This window comes from Python bivittatus, unplaced genomic scaffold (genome assembly GCF_059951505.1).
Source record: "Python bivittatus isolate LINGU-HERP-01145 unplaced genomic scaffold, Pbiv_v1 ctg000530_np1212, whole genome shotgun sequence".
NCBI classification, from domain to species: Eukaryota; Metazoa; Chordata; class Lepidosauria; order Squamata; family Pythonidae; genus Python; species Python bivittatus.
In genome coordinates this window covers 2,419,447-2,435,222 of record NW_028277085.1, presented here as the reverse complement: position 1 = coordinate 2,435,222, position 15,776 = coordinate 2,419,447, and the positions used below count along the sequence as shown (strand labels likewise).

The window sequence follows — 15,776 nt, the reverse complement described above, 5'->3', positions numbered from 1 at the left end:
ACACAGGATGCCATGTGCGTGCCTGCGTTTGGGTCTTTCACACCTACGCTGGTCTTATAATTTAAGACAACTTAAGCTTCCTCTCTTGGCTGCTCTTTTTACTCTTCTGTATCTCTTCTTGCACACACACACACACATTGACTTACTCTCAATACATGCACCTTCCACCCACTCATTTAGCAGAAAATTCAAGATTTGTGAAAGGGAGACATCTCCACTAGCTGCAGTTCAAGGAATCTGGCTGAGTCGTTCCATACTTCCTGTGGACAACCCTACACAAGGGTTGCTTTTTTGGAATGAAGGACATTCATCCTCAAAGCGAGTGATTCAACAGATTAAACGTTTTCACTCCAAAGCTAAAAATCCTTCAGATTTCAACAATCCTTCCGTTCTCAGATTTACTCCAACCATTTCTCAAAGAAGATATGATAATCCTGGACCGTATGTGTGATTGTGAATGTTTGTGTGCAAAACCCAGATGGAAAATGAACCTTGCGTTTCGTGTGTCAGGAACATGAAGTCAGATTCAGCTTACGAAACGGTTATCAGCTTTCTGTTTGGAGCAAAAGGACGGTTTATCATGAACCTTTGTATTCTTTCTCATATAAATCTTCCCATTGCCACACGGAACACCATCTCTCTTATTTGCAGCTTTTAAAAAAACATTATTATTTTACATCATGTCCAATGATGCTTCACATCCTTTGCCCCGATTGGTTCTTGCATGGTTTGCCATGTCTGAATTTGTACATTCTTTATATGTTTTTTTTTTCTTCCCCCAACCTTACAAAAATAGATTCTTCCTATTCTACGGGGGGTTTGCTGCAAGCTGGCAATGTTAGCATGCAGGAAGCCCAAAGAGCCAAGTGAAACTGGAAAAAAAATAAAACCGGCAGGACATTTTGGAACAGAATATGGATGGGTTTCACTGCCAAGATGTTTGTAGAAGTGACACCAAGAATGACTTTTAATCGGGGATGTATGTATCCCTGCCAAATGTTTGTTAATAAAAGCTGAAAGTAATAAAGGGCAATTCTAATAGAAAATACATTCATTTCTAGCCAGCGTAGTTTTGCAGTCAAATTAAAGATTTGGAACGTATCCTTCCCAGCTTGCTTCCAAAAATAAATCTGATTTTGCTGTGTCCTTAATAAATTGGGTGAGTAAGCAGTGAGGTTAAATTCTCCCTTGATTTGAACTTGACTCCTGATCGCTACATGAACATGGATGTGTTGTTTTCTGGAAGTAATATGGAAGTGGATTGCCATCGCCTTCTTCTGGATGACATTTTACTTTCCAATCTAGCTTTCAGTCTGGGATTCTCTGGAAGTCTCCCATCCAAGTGTTAATCACATCTGACCCTGTTTAGTTTTTTTCCACATCAACCAGGTTGGAGAAAACTGGTCTCAAAACTTGTGTCAAAGAAGGAAAGGAAGCCAATTTGCATTACATTGAAAGGTGTTGGCCAATTTAGGTTAATAGTTAAATAAATGAGGGGAAGATGCACAGAAAGCCTCTGTAAAGAGATCCCTGAAATAGTTACAAAATGATCTAGTATTTTACTTGAAACCAGTCTGACCAGCCTATCAATATTGTCCTTACCAACACAGACAGCAAACTTTTAGTGAGTCACACATTCCTAATCAAGATCTGAAAAGCCTTTGGCTATCCTTGTTCTACTTTGACAAGCCCAGAAAGACAACTAGGTTTCAGGGAACAAGATTTGTGTCTTCCAGCCAATGCTACACTTTCTTTTGAAAACAGAAGAAAGTGGTCTGCCACCTTCTTCTTTATGGGATCTACCCTGCAAACCAATTAGTGGGCTTCTGAAGCAAATGGACCAGCTTTGGGAATTATGGTATAAGATCCGGTGGGGATCAAAACCTATTAAGTAATTTGATTGTAGAACTTAAGATCATTATGGAGAATTAAGCGTCCAAAAAGTATTGGTTCTTGAATGATAGAATCTCAGAGTTGGAAAGGGCATTGAGACCGTGAAGTTCAACTGTCTACTCAGGGCAAGAATCCAAATTATACTATCTCTGATACATGGTTGGCCAGCTTCTGCAAGAACAGATCCAGTGAAGGAATTCCTGGAAGGTTCTGTTTTACACCCTCTTGCAGATATATCAGAAGATATACACATTAAGCCACCTTGGTGAACTGGGGTGGGTGGGAGGGGAGAAAATAGGCAAATACTCACCTCAAAGACCCTTTAAAATTGTCTAGCATAGTTCTTGACTCTGAAAATGATGTGTATGAGAGCCAAAGGTTGGTTTCCAATGTGTTGAAATGGGGTGGATTATAGAAAAATCCTGAGGAAAGTAAATACAAAAAGGAGAATAGGAGATATTACTCATCAGCATTTTTTTAACCAACGCTTTTCAGAATTTCTGCAAAGTTGAAAGGAGGTTGAAATACCAGTTTACCATTCATTGGGGAGTGTGATACATAATTAACAGGAGAAAAAAAATGAGATGGTGGTAAAATATGTTCTCCCCAGAGTTCAAATGCAGGCTCATAAAATTAGGAGGCCCAAATTTCCCACCTATCACCCATGTTTTACTGTAAAATGTAGACCCATTGGATTGTAAAAGCTAGATGCATTGGTACATACAATTAATGGCCAACTGCCAACTTTTAGTCATGTGAGGCTTTGCTAATTTTTCCCAAAACATATACTAGAAAGGCTGTACCAATAGGCGTAACATACCCATCTTCTTTCTGTAAAAAATACCCAGCTCTTCCCAAAACATGGAATAAGAGCTAGAAATTCCAGCTATATCCCTCAGCTGTCATCCCTAAGCTTCCCACAGTCCTCACAGATGGAGAAAATGCATTTTCAAAAGGGAGCCCCCGGTTGCAAAAACAGGCTTCCTATCTTTGCGATAGATTGGTGAAAAGCATTTCAAAATTCCCAAAGACCAACAAAGGATGCTAATGTTGGAAAAATCTGTCTCATTTCATGCCAGGACAGAATCCACTCTTCCACAGATTAGCCACCTTGGTTGCGTTATGCCTTACAACCAGCAATTTGTTCTAGCCGGGAGGCATTCTGATGAAACAGCATCACTTTCAGATAAAACTTTATCCATTTCTGTCAACCAATCAGATAACCCAAAGATGCCAGGCAAAACCAGTGCTTATCTTTTAAGCCACCATGTGCACAGCTCAGCAGAGCTTCCAGCCTGTTTATTGTAGAAACCTGACATTATCAGTGACAGAACATTGGGTTTTGTTATCTGGCCAAGACCAACATCATTTGTAATGGGCTAAAAACAGCAGAGCAGTGTTTGAAGCTCCTCTGAACTCAAGAGGGGAGTCAGAATGATGCCAGTGCTAAAGATTCAGAATTTAGATCCTGAGTCCTGAATAAGTTTGGGATCTATTTCTCACTGAAGTCTTCTGAATTGTGGAGTCCTTGGGGTTCTCTGAGCTTGGTTGTTGGGTAACTAGTTGGGTAACGAAATGTCTGCAAGAAAACAACCAAGCTCAGAGAACCCCAAGGACTCCACAGTTCAACCCTGAGCTACAGAGACCCTCTTCTATTAGTCTTCTGAATATTTACTTGGAAGTCAAGGAACCCCCCAGTAGCCGTGGTTAAAATATACAGAAAAGCTGATCTGGGGAAGTAGGGAACTGTAGTGTTTTTCAGCCCACTCTCCTAAAGTGTAACTTGGGAGTAGGCAGGCCAAAGAAGTTTGAAACTGCAAAAGAGAGAAGATGGAAAGACTGAGACTGGGTTCATGCATTGAGCTGAAACATGGTTTGACTGTAATTTATTGAATAAGCCACTATTGGCTGGGTTCACACCATGTGTTAAGCCTATTAATCTGCTGCAGGATTCTATACCTTCCTGTTTGTATAAATTCCAAAGACTTAATAGGATTGTTGCATTAAGATATTCATCTATCACAGGACGTAATCTTTTAATAACACACGCACACACAACTTAGTACATATGCATATACTATACAGTAAACAGGCAAGCACATATCCAGGAAAAGTGTTCAGTTTCAGGTTTTTAACCTGAAGCAACTGTTCTTCACCTAGATTTATATCTGAAACTCATTCAAGTGCAGGATAGGTCTGTGCTGTGTAATTTATTTTATTTTGCCTTGTTGACTTAAATATATGGCAAGGCAAGACTAAATTTCCTTGGTATTTATCTTTCTGCTTAGTGTGTGTGCTTTGCCAGCTGCTACTGACAATTCTAGTGGAAGCAGCTAAGAAACTTCAGGTTTGTTTGGGGGTTTTTTTCTGGACTAATTTTCCCCCACTGATTTATGACCCTAATTCTTTTGCGCAAGTCCAATAGCCAAAAAGGCCCACCCGGTCCCTTTCCAAAGAAAATAAGTCACATCCCTTTCGAGAGGATGATCTGCGTGGCGCACGGATGCTCTGCAGTGAAGGTTCAAAAGCAGGGGCATTTTCACATTTGTCTGGGATTTTTTAATATAATTTTTATTGAAGGAGAACTTTGTACAGAATTAAAAACCACAGAAACGTAAAGGGAAAATTAGAAAAGGGGAAAAGATACGAAAAGATAGAAGAAAAAGTGAAGAACAGTAAAAGCCAGAGAAAAAAAGAAAAAAGAAAATGATTTAAAGAAGCGACTTCTGATCTCCTTTGCGGCAGTCGCAAACAGGATGATTACCACTTCCGCCCTCCCAAGTTATATAACGTGGTTCCCTTCTTCCCCTAAGCCACCCTGTTTGATCAGCAAATCCCAAAATCACCCATCCATTTTTGTCCGTTTTCAGCAAAAAGTCCACAAGGGGTTTCCGGTCTTTTATAAAAGTCGTTCTTGTTCCCCCCCTAATCAAGCAGGGCAATCGGGCCATTTCGGCAACTTCTGCCATCGTCACCGTCCACTCCTCCGTTTCTGTATCTGTCCGTCTTTGTGCATATCATAACCTCGCTGCCAGTCCCGTCTCTCGTATGGGGTTGTTAACCATCCCACGTAAGCAACCGTAGCAGCACCAGACGTTTATTACGGCTTCAGGGCGCCGTGCTGTGTTGTTTTTAATATTGGTGGAGTCCGTTTGAATACTTTGGGGCACTACCTAATTCAGAAGATGGAATTCAGGCGGTGCCACCGTTTGTCGGGGGTAAGAAATCTCTTTGGGGACGTCAGCAAACCTTTCGAACGCCTTCTCTTAAGGTCTGTCCAGGACCCTCTCCTCTGTTTTTCGGTTGAGCCGCCAGCCCATTTACAAGGTCTGGGTTGGATCTTGTTCTCTTCTTCGTCTCACTACGGATTTTTAAATTGTATTTGAGCGTTGCAACATCTTTTGGGCTGTGTAAACCAGAGCCATAAATATTTATTGGGAAGGAAGAAAAGAAGCTGTGGCACTTTAAAAAATCATCTCTTGTACAGGTCGGCCTTGTTTAGTGACCACAACTGGGACCGGCAACTCCGTCGTTGAGCAAAGCAGTTGCTGAGCGGCTGTGGTTGTGATCTTCCTTCAGCTTTCCTTTGCTTTACAGATCGTTAATGTGAGGATTGGTTGTAAAGTTATTTTTTCATCACCATCGTAACTGCAGTCGCTAACCAAGGCAGTCACTAAATGAGGACTGCCTGTATTGTCACATTAATTTTCCTGGCTCATGTTCCTGTCATCAGATAACAAGCAGCTAGCACCCAGTTTGCATTCAGGGAGGCTCTGCCACATTCCATCTAAGACTGGTTTTTGGTAAAAATTTGGTTTCGGCCTCAGAAATTTTTTTCTTTAAAAAGCAACAACAACTCAGATTTCCCTGTCCCTTGCTTTGTACAACCTCTAAGTCAGGGTTTTTCAACCTTGGCCACTTTAAAACATGTGGACTTCAACTCCCAGAATTCCACAGCTAGCATATGCTGGCTGGGGAATTCTGGGAGTTGAAGTCCACACGTGTTAATGTGGCCAAGGTTGAGAAACCTTGCTCTAAGTTATCTGTTTTTCAATGTTAATTCCAAAATATGCTATGATGTTGCTGGTATGAAGAAAGCTAGATGGGAAAAATATACAGATCCCTGGGACAATAAATCATTGCATAGTTTTTCAGTAAGAGCATCACTGGGTGTAGGCCAGCTTCCTTCCAGAAAACTCAGCAGAAAAAAGGAACAAGAATGCCAAGTTTGCTGAAAAAGCATTTTATACCTCCAGAGTTGCCAAGAAAGGGTTACATTTGTGGCATCTCTTGAGAGGGTCCTGCAAAACTTAACCCAAGTATCAACCAGAGGTCACCCAATTGCCATGTTTGTGCCCACTCTTTCTCCTGAAAGTAAAGCGATCCAAGATACGCTACTGATCTTCTGTTAGCCCCAACCCTCATGGCTTCCGGAAAGCCCTTAAAATGTATTTTTCTTTTTTCCAGCAAGCCTGGGGATCTCCTGGTGATAAGGAGCTCACGCGTTGGCTGTATTATGAGTAATATTTTCCTTCTTGTGGTCTTCTTTCTATTTAGGTTTATTGTTCTGGTTATTTTTAACGGGTTTGTAGTCAGTTTTAATAATAGGTTTTGTTGTACGTCACCCAGAGTCACTTGATGTGAGATGGGTGGCCATTTAAATTTGACAGATAAATAAATCTACAGATGCTGTAGACAAGGACTCTGGGATTTGCAGTTGGAAAGTCCTATATGGAGAAAGACAGGTCATCATTTAGCATCACAGAACTGGGTTGGGCCATTGAGGTCCAACCTCCTGCTCAGAGCAAGAATCCACATTAAAAGAGGGCTGCCCGGGGTGGCAGGTATGGTGATGCAACTGACCTCCCCATGTTTTTTGTGTCATAATAATGCTAGCTGGGGAATAAGTCCCCAGTTCTCACAGTCTTATCTTATATGATTTAGTTTCTTGCCCCCAATCATCTTTGTTGACCTTCTCTGAAACTCTTCCAGCTTGTCTCAGCCCTCCTTCCCTTGTGGTGCCCAGGTTCAAGATAGGATTCAAGGTGAGACCTAGAGTGGAACTACTATTTCCCGTGTTGTGGAGACCAAGCATCTCCTGATGGAACCTCAAATGGCGTTTGCTTCTCTGCAGCCAAGCCACCCTGTGCACGTGGAGTCACTTTCTACTCAATGCCAATTCCCATATGGCTTTCGAAAGCACAGCTGCCCCTGATTCCTCACGCTGAAAAGAAACGACGGCAAAAAAGTGACCGTCGAGCAAAGCCACAGGACCCTTTTATAACACCAAGGCTGAGAACTTTGCTATAGTGAATTTTGGGCTCCCTTGTTAGGAAGAGGAATGGAGAAGGGTTGTCCCAACTGAATTTTAGCAACTGGGTGAGGTAGACCATGGGAAAAAATGAAAGTTTCCTTCCCCTCCCTCCTCTCCAAAAAAGTGCAGGGGAAGAATGGAAAAAATAATGGGTGCAAGGGAGACATGCTGAAATGAAAAGCTTTTGAGTTTTTCTGTTGTGCTCAACAAGAATAAGTTGGAAGCACATCAGTCGCGAGCACACTTAAGTCCTCCTGAGCTCATGCTAAGGCAGCTAAAACACTGATAGAAGGTTTAGTGTAAAACCTCATTTTACCCTAATGGCACTTTAGCTTCCAACTCTATCGGCCAAGGAAAGAGCAAGGATGAGTTGCAACACATTGTTTGAACCCGTCTGGGATTCCGGAATGGCTCCAAAGAGAAGTCTTTGGGGTGAAATCAGCAGTTATGTACATGTGAAGTGCAAGACTCTGCTCTTGTTAAAAAAGAGGGCAAGATTAATTCTGACAAGCATGCTCAAAGCAGCAATTTTTCTGCATTTGGATACCTAAGGATATAGTTTATTCCCAGGGTTAGAAGTGCAGGCATGCAATTTGCTTTCCACTCAGAGCTATTAAGCTATTAAGATTTTCTCAATCAACCCCTCCTTGCATGAACCCTCCTTTTCAGACATGGAGTGTCTACTTTATATTGGTAATGATGTAGATTAATTTACTTGATGAAGAAAGGCTCGAGGATGTATGGTATTTGGGGAGGAGTGAGGTTATATACAGATTCACCCAACTGAAGAACCCAAAGCTAATTCACATATTTGGAAAAAAGCAAAATATTTGCTTTTGCTGGTTCAAGGACTTCAACAGAAAGGAGATTCATTCATCTTATAAATAATGCATTCTTGGTTAGGAAAGAAGATGCCAACGGCATGATGTTTTTGGCAACAATATCGAAGTAGTTTACCATCGCTTTTTTCCAGGACAGTTTCTGACTTCCAAGTCTAATCTGGGATTTGTAATGGTCTCCCCTTCACGTACTGACCAGGCCTGACCCTGCTTAGCGCTTCAAGATCAGGCAAGAATCTACTTTCTTCCACGGTGGCCTATTCTGCTTTGGATTAACATGACAGACCCAACATAGATTCATGAAGCTTTCAGCTTTGTTAGCAAACATTTCCCACTCGCCAACTCACAGAAGCTCTGCTTGATGGATATTCCAATTAAATTTCATCAAAACGTGCAATGCAAAGTATATGCTGAAACAGAATCTGGTGACCACTTCCAAAGATCACCAGGGTGTCATTCGGGCAGTTTCCTCTTGCCAGACTGAAGCCCAATGGTCTCCTAGTTCCAACAGACTGTCAGGAGCCCAGTTTTGCCAACAGAAATATGACAATACCCCAAAGTCAATTGTCATCCTCCTAGGATTTGTGGTTCAGCTCCAGCATTAATATTTGGGAACGGGGTAGAGGTCCAGGTTGCTAGCTTCTCTTAAAAGTTTATGATCCGTCATATTAGGAAGAACTTAGCAATCAATCCTTTCACAAGACTAATTGCAAGCATGTGTACATGAGAGTAAACTACACCACAGATCAATAGCGATACATGATAACCCCAAATCAGTGGCATCCACAGGGGAGGTTGAAAAAGGCAAGATGGTAGACCTGGAATGTGCTTGTACTAAAGGGGTGGGACTTGCATCAGGACACCTCATCTGCCATCCTGACTTTTTTTACCCTCTCTGGCTGCCCCAAATCCAGTGGGGAAAAGATGGAACGATATTGGCAGGTTCCAAGGGTATGTCCCTACAGTCCGGCAGGAAAACAAGTGTGGGAGGAAACGTTATGCTTCTCCCAGTTCTCTGAGGTGCAAGAAGAAGTTTCAACAAGAACTAAAACTGAAACTCAACGCTGCCTTGAGTTGTATGAAATAAAGGCAGGATATACAGTAAATCTAATAAATCACTAACAATCAACCAGTCTCTTTCTCTTCGTATATATTTGCTTCTTCCTTCCTCAGAGTTGGAACTCAACTCAGGGCTGGCAACCCTAGCTGATTTCCCTAACCCTCCACCCGGGCCAATGTAGAGGTCCAAACTCTTAAAAAGTAGATACGCAGTGGCACCACGCAGTCCTTAATGCAGAACCCGCTGCTCCTCGTTCCTCCAGCATCCTTCAACTCTCTGGATCAAAATTTAGCTCCATGAAGGGGGGCTTCACCCAGTCGATGAAGCCACATTAGGCCAAACACTCCAGAGAATGCGACTATACCCAGCAGTCAAAATTGTGTTTCTTTTTAAAGAGTTTAGGTGACCTTTTTTTAAACATCTGGTCACGCATACAATAGAAGCCAGTTTGTAACGGCTTCCATATTTACTGGCACGGTTCAAAGGCTGGGTGTGCCGTTTTGAAGCAGACGGATGGTTTGCTTCGCTACAACGTTTGCTAAGCTGTTTCACACACAGAGGCATCCTGTTTGGTTCCTCAGTGGAGAGGGGGAAAGGGGGCATCCAGCTATACCCAGGAAGAAGTCTCAGTTACTGTTGGGCCCCAGGAGTGTTGAGCTAGAAGGACGACGACGGTATGTGAATTCAACTTCTACCCTTGTTCTTAATGTGGAGAATGGCACATTCTTCCACAGAGTCTCCCCAACTCTGATGTGCTAAGCCAGAGTTACTTTCTACCCACTTGGAAGGGCTTTTAATAGACCCCAGAAAACTCAAAGCCATGTAGAGAAATGAGGCCATTCCTTCCTGCATGCCATGTTGCAACTCTTTGCTGTCTTCTACCTCCCTGGGAAGAGCAAGAATCTGCTGTATTTTGGTTCTGGGTAGCATTGAGAACAATAGACATCTCCACATGCCCTTTTCTGTCTCCACCTGAAATGATTAGAGTAAGCAAGAGATGGACAGGTGTGGGCCTCCTCCTTTATCTGGGAGGCACCAGCTGAGATGAAAGGGACCACACGACCCTCACAGTCCTTCCAAGGGTTGCTACCAACCATAGATTTAATGCACTGCCAAGGGAAAGGACTAACACCCAGGGAGTGATTATCATACCTACGCAGAAGTCACATTTCATCCATTCACTGTGATTCAAAGCAAAGTAAGTTTATACACTGGACCCTCTCATTTTTTGGAGTACAACCTCCAGCAGACCCAAATAGGTGTGATATCCTAGCATCCTTCTCCCACCTTTGCTCAAAGCTCATGTTTTCCATGAAGCTTTGAGGACACACACCCTGTAGCAACGCCTGTACCCTACTGAGATTCAGCCTGTAAACAAATCTAAGCAAGTCCACCCAAAGAAACCATATGTTGCTTCCTGGAGTAGGGACCAGACTCCCTGCACTCCTTCAATCACTGTGCAGCCAGGTGACAGTAATGTGTAACAAACCTCTAGTAATAAAAGTTTATGTGAGATATATTACATCCTTTCATGTTGCTAATTAAACATCACAGGACCAGAGAAACCACAAGGTTCTTCCTTTGTTCTGAAAGAGAATCGTACAAAGGGAAGAAAGAGATATATAAACACCTGCAGAAAAGGAAAGGTAGACATTGATGTAGCATTAATTCAGGGTTTGGTGGCATCTCTCACAATGCACAGAAAAATGGGATTACTCACCACAAGCAAGTTGTTTATGGACTCTTGCATCCCACTTCCCAGTCATCCTTTTTCAAAAATAGTATTTTGTGCCTCAAACTACCCAGAAAAAGATTAATTCATTGCTCCACAAGTAACAAATGGCCTGTGAGAATTGGCCTCTAATTCCCCCACCATGTTCAGCATTTGCTCACCACAACAGTAGGCATAACAGGGAACAGGTTGCATACCCTTCTCAGCTTTGGTGGGTGCTTCGAATTCTTCCATTGGCCACTTCTTTGTTAACAAATCCCATGTCAACTTTCAACTGTGTGTAATGTGTAGTTTGGCCTTTGGAAGGAAACAGGAATGTGTGTGCCTGAATCAAGCCCACAGTACATGTTACAGCATTTCCTATTGGGTTTACCCATAACACACCGTGCTAACATCACATAGAGAAATCAGAGGCCATAGCCCAACCAAATTTCAGTAAGATGCTATAGGCACTGGAGTGGGGAGAGGAACCAGCATTCTCGGCAACTTGAGTTCTATTTCTTGAGGGGTTTAATTAGTAGAGAGGAAACTTGGTGCGTGCTAGACAATACCACACATGGAGTGAAGAAGAGAGACCAACATTACTTTCCCTGTAAGAGGTTAAAAAAGAAAAAAGATCTCCATTGACCTCAGTGGAAGTATTTTATAAACCTCTCCAGGAAGGAATTTGGAAGCTTGGAAAGGACTAATGAAAACCCAGAAAAATTGGGGGCACAGGATTTCTCCTCCATTTTTTCCAGTTTGAAGCGTGTTTCAGCCCCTTTTGCCTAGGTAACGGCTCTTGCATATTTCCACCAAGGTCATCTTCTTTACTGTCTACATCCAGACCCTGACACTCTCCAGTCTCCAGGTCATGACTCCTACTGCCTCTCCCAACAGGCCTGGGCTGGAGATATATAACTGAGTATCATCTGAGAAATGCCAGCCTGGAAGAATCACAGGCTGGAATTAAGATTGCAGGGAGAAACATCAACAACCTCAGATATGCAGACGATACCACCCTCATGGCAGAAAGTGAAGAAGAACTAAAGAGCCTCTTGATGAAAGAGGAGAGTGCGAAAGCTGGCTTGAAACTCAACATTAAAAAAACTAAGATTATGGCATCTGGACCCATCAATTCCTGCCAAATAGAAGGGGTAGAAACAGAAGCAGTAACAGACTTCATTTATTTGGGCTCCAAGATCACCGCAGATGGAGACTGCAGCCATGAAATTAAAAGACGTTTGCTCCTTGGGAGGAAAGCTATGGCAAGCCTAGATAGCATATTAAAAAGCAGAGACGTCACCTTGCTGACAAAGATCCGCATAGTCAAAGCTATGGTTTTTCCAGTAGTAATGTATGGCTGTGAGAGCTGGACCATAAAAAAGGCTGAGCGCCGAAGAATTGATGCCTTTGCTGTGGTGCTGGAGAAGACTCTTGAGAGTCCCCTGGACTGCTAGGAGGTCAAACCAGTCAATCTTAAAGGAAATCAACCCTGATTGCTCATTGGAAGGATCGATAATGAAGCTCAAGCTCAGATACTTTGGTCACCTAATGCGAAGAGAGGACTCTTTGGAAAAGACCCTGAAGCTGGGAAAGATTGAAGGCAAAAGGAGAAGGGGATGGCAGAGGATGAGATGGTTAGAGAGCATCACTGAAGCAATGAGCATGAAACTGAGCAAACTCAGGGAGCCAGTGAAGGACAGGAAGGCCTGGCATGATATGGTTCATGGGGTCACGAAGAATCGGACATGACTTAACGACTGAAGAACAACAACAAATCATCCGCGGTCTCACCACCACCACCAGCATATCCGCCTCCCCACCCAACCTGGATCAGGACCATGTGGACTTTCTCCACGCTCCTTAAAATCCTCAGGATCGGCCACTCGTGATGTATGAGACTCTAGGCATGCTCTGTCCCCAAGCTGCACAGGTGAGGTTAACAGCAGCTGCAGGCAGCTGAAGAGAACAATGGAAACCACAGATGTGCAGGTCAATACAGGGTGCCAGAAGGAGAAGGAAAAATGGTGCTATAAAGGCTGAAAAAGAGCAGAGATGAAGGAAAGAAATCATTCCTGGAACCAACCCATTATTACCACTACTGTTGTTTCTGATCCACTCCTTCTTTCAGATGTAATCTCTGACACACGCATCGACAGATCTACCTGAGTCATGCATTGCTCTAAGCTGTGGTGTGTTCAGCCAAGGCTTTTGGCAAAAAACCACAGTTCACAGGTTTGCATCACAAGCTGCATCGTAAGTTTACAAACTGCCACGGCTGCGTTCATACAACCGACAGGCCAACACCCAACTGATCACCCAAGGGCTCCCCAGCATGTGTGAACCCCGCTATGCTGACATCCCGTTGAACTTTCCCTTCACACAGAACTGCGTGCTGAAGAAGATGTTCCTCTATAAAAATCCAAGCAACTTTTTTTTTCTTGGCATGAAACAGATCTAACCAGGGCACCATTTCAAAGGAATTTTGCAAGATAGGTGTGGTTGTGTTCGGAGCAGGAGATTCTTAGCAAGGATTAAATGCCCCTTTGCAGCTGTTGCTCGGACTGATTTCCAGAAGCAAGAGCGTTTCTTGAGTCTGCCGCCGTTTCAACCCCAACAATGTCTTCAAGCACCAACCAGATTATCATCTTTTGTTTTTAGTCCTTCGAGCAGATTTCTCCCTCTCGCTGCGTGCCTAAAACACGGTTCTGCTGCACTGTTTCCACAACAGCGCGCATGATCTAGAACAAAGCATGGGTGCACAGAAGCTTCCCTCCCCTTTTATAACGAAGGGCACATTTGCCCATAAGCAACCGCAGTCAAGAACCCAACCCTCAGAATCGTTAGGAGTCCATCCTAAAGACAAAGTTCCAACCTCAGCTCAACAATTAAACAAGAACTCAGGCGAATTCTTCTTCCTTACTTAGCCTACCTCAAAAGGTGGTGGTACACAACATATCCTGAGCGTCTTTTTTGACGAGGGTGGGAGATAATGCCATAAAATAGAAAATACAAAACTTGGCCAAAAAAAATCTTCATGGACCGACCCGTGCTCCGGTTGAATCTATGGAGAAGATTCTGAATCCAACCCACGTCGCCGACCCTGGCTGGAAACTCATCCCGTTTCTTTGCCCAAGCAAGGGTTTTGCCAGAGAGCAAAATGAGGGTCCAGTGATTTCTGCCCTGCTCTTAAAATGCAGAAATTATGGGTGCCCGCTGTCTGGCACCAGCTTCCCCATCCTCCCTGTCTCTGGTAAGAGCGGTCCTCCAGCGCCAGCTGCGGAACAGCCCCAGAAGGAAGACACGTTTCTCTCCTTGGCTCCCTCCCCACCGGACACACGCATTTTCCCAACTTGCTTCTAACTGCTGGGGGCAAAGGGAAGCGATTCTGAAGGGAGAGAAAAACGCCGCTGGGATCCTGCGCGAGAGGAGGGTGGCCTGCCCAGAGCGGGGAGCTCCGAGGGAGGGGAAGATCGTCGGCTTGGTCTGGGGTCTGAGAAGCGCCCGGCAGGTGTCCCGCGCTGGCACCAGCGCCTTGGCAGAAAGACCCGCAGCGGGCGCAGTCGGGCCACAGCCACGCACGCTGCGCCGCGCAGCCTCTCGCCTGCTCCTTGGGGAGCAACCCCTCGGATGCAGGAGACCCCCGTTCAGGATTATGCAGCAGTCACCTTGGCGTCAGCAAGAGAAGGAAGCACATGCTTTTAAATCGGCAGAAATCCCAAGTCCCTCACTGGGGCTGGGGGCGCGCACACACGCACACGCACCGCATGGAAAAGCACATGCCTTCCGAAACGGCTCCCGCTTACCGTTCAGAAAGCTTTTAACCCTTGCTGGGCTGGTGCAAAAGGGTCTATCCGACTCACATTTCGTCTAATCAAGCCAACCTCTCCCCCTCTCCCCTCCCCAAAACTCCGATTTCACAAGGGATGCCTCGAGGCGAAATACCTGGCTGACGGCCAACCGAGGTGGCGGAAACCTCCTAGGCCCCAGCTCCCCGCAGGACGGGGTCATCTCTGGGAAAGGCAGCCCCCTCCACCACCCACTTCCCCCTTTTCTTCCTACCTTGTCAATTTCACTTGATCTAGGCTTCGGTTCCCCGAAGAATCACGTGGGAATGACGCGACCCCCCGGCGGCTGCCCTCTAGCCAAGACCGGGGCCGTCCTACGGGATCATGCGGGCGTCCTCCCCTCTGCGCTGCCCACTGGATCCCTCTTCGCGCTCGGTCCGGCTTGCAAGTTCCTGCTCGGTGGGGAAAATGAGGCTGAAGCTGTCAGACGGCGGGGGAAATGCAGGGGCTTCCACGGCGCGCCCGGCGCCCCCTGGCGGCCCTCGCCGGCAAGGACGCCCTGGGAATCTTTGGGAAACCCCAGACGGGTCCCCGCAGGTGTTCCGTGATCCGTTTTGGCTGACCCGAAAGATATCCCACCCGAAAGATCGCTTCCTCGGCTTAGGAATTATGATTGCGTTAAACCAGTGTGGTGAGTTTTGTTATCAATAGAAGAGAACCTCAGTAGCTCAGGGCTGAACTGGGGAGTCCTTGGGGATCTCTGAGCCTGCTGGTTTCCTTGCAGACATTTCATTACCTATCTGGGTAGCATCATCAGCGCATCATCACTAACCATCAACAGGCACTGATGATGTTCCCTAGTCAGGTAACAAAACGTCTGCAAGAAAACCACCAAGCTCAGAGAACACCAAAGACTCTACAGCTGTGGAGTCCTTGGGGCTCTCTGAGCTTGGTTCTTTTCTTGCAAATGTTTCATTACCCGGCTAGGTAATATCTTCAGTGCTAAAATGGGATGGGGTTGGCTCTCTGTTTATGTGCTGTGGCCTGCCTTACCAGTGCTGGTGGGGTGGGGATTCTGTTTTGCTCCTCTGGTCGTTCTTTGATTGGCATGTGTTTGCTACTTGATGGTGTGCCTGGTGGTGACCTTTGCTTATCTGGATAATGATTG

General features: G+C 44.8%; 1 protein-coding gene across 1 annotated transcript in view; it reads right to left on the bottom strand.

Moving 5' to 3' along the window:
• The window catches only part of THSD4 (thrombospondin type 1 domain containing 4), a 190,670-nt gene extending 175,615 nt beyond the window's left edge, over positions 1 to 15,055 (bottom strand). The window contains exons 1-2 of the mRNA XM_088148354.1: positions 14,883 to 15,055; positions 2,204 to 2,315 (exon numbers count right to left, since the gene is read on the bottom strand). Of these exons, the coding sequence (XP_088004480.1) occupies positions 2,204 to 2,232 (29 nt within the window). The 5' untranslated portion in view covers positions 2,233 to 2,315; positions 14,883 to 15,055. The remainder of the gene's footprint in view (positions 1 to 2,203; positions 2,316 to 14,882) is intronic.
• Between the last annotated feature and the right edge of the window lie 721 nt (positions 15,056 to 15,776).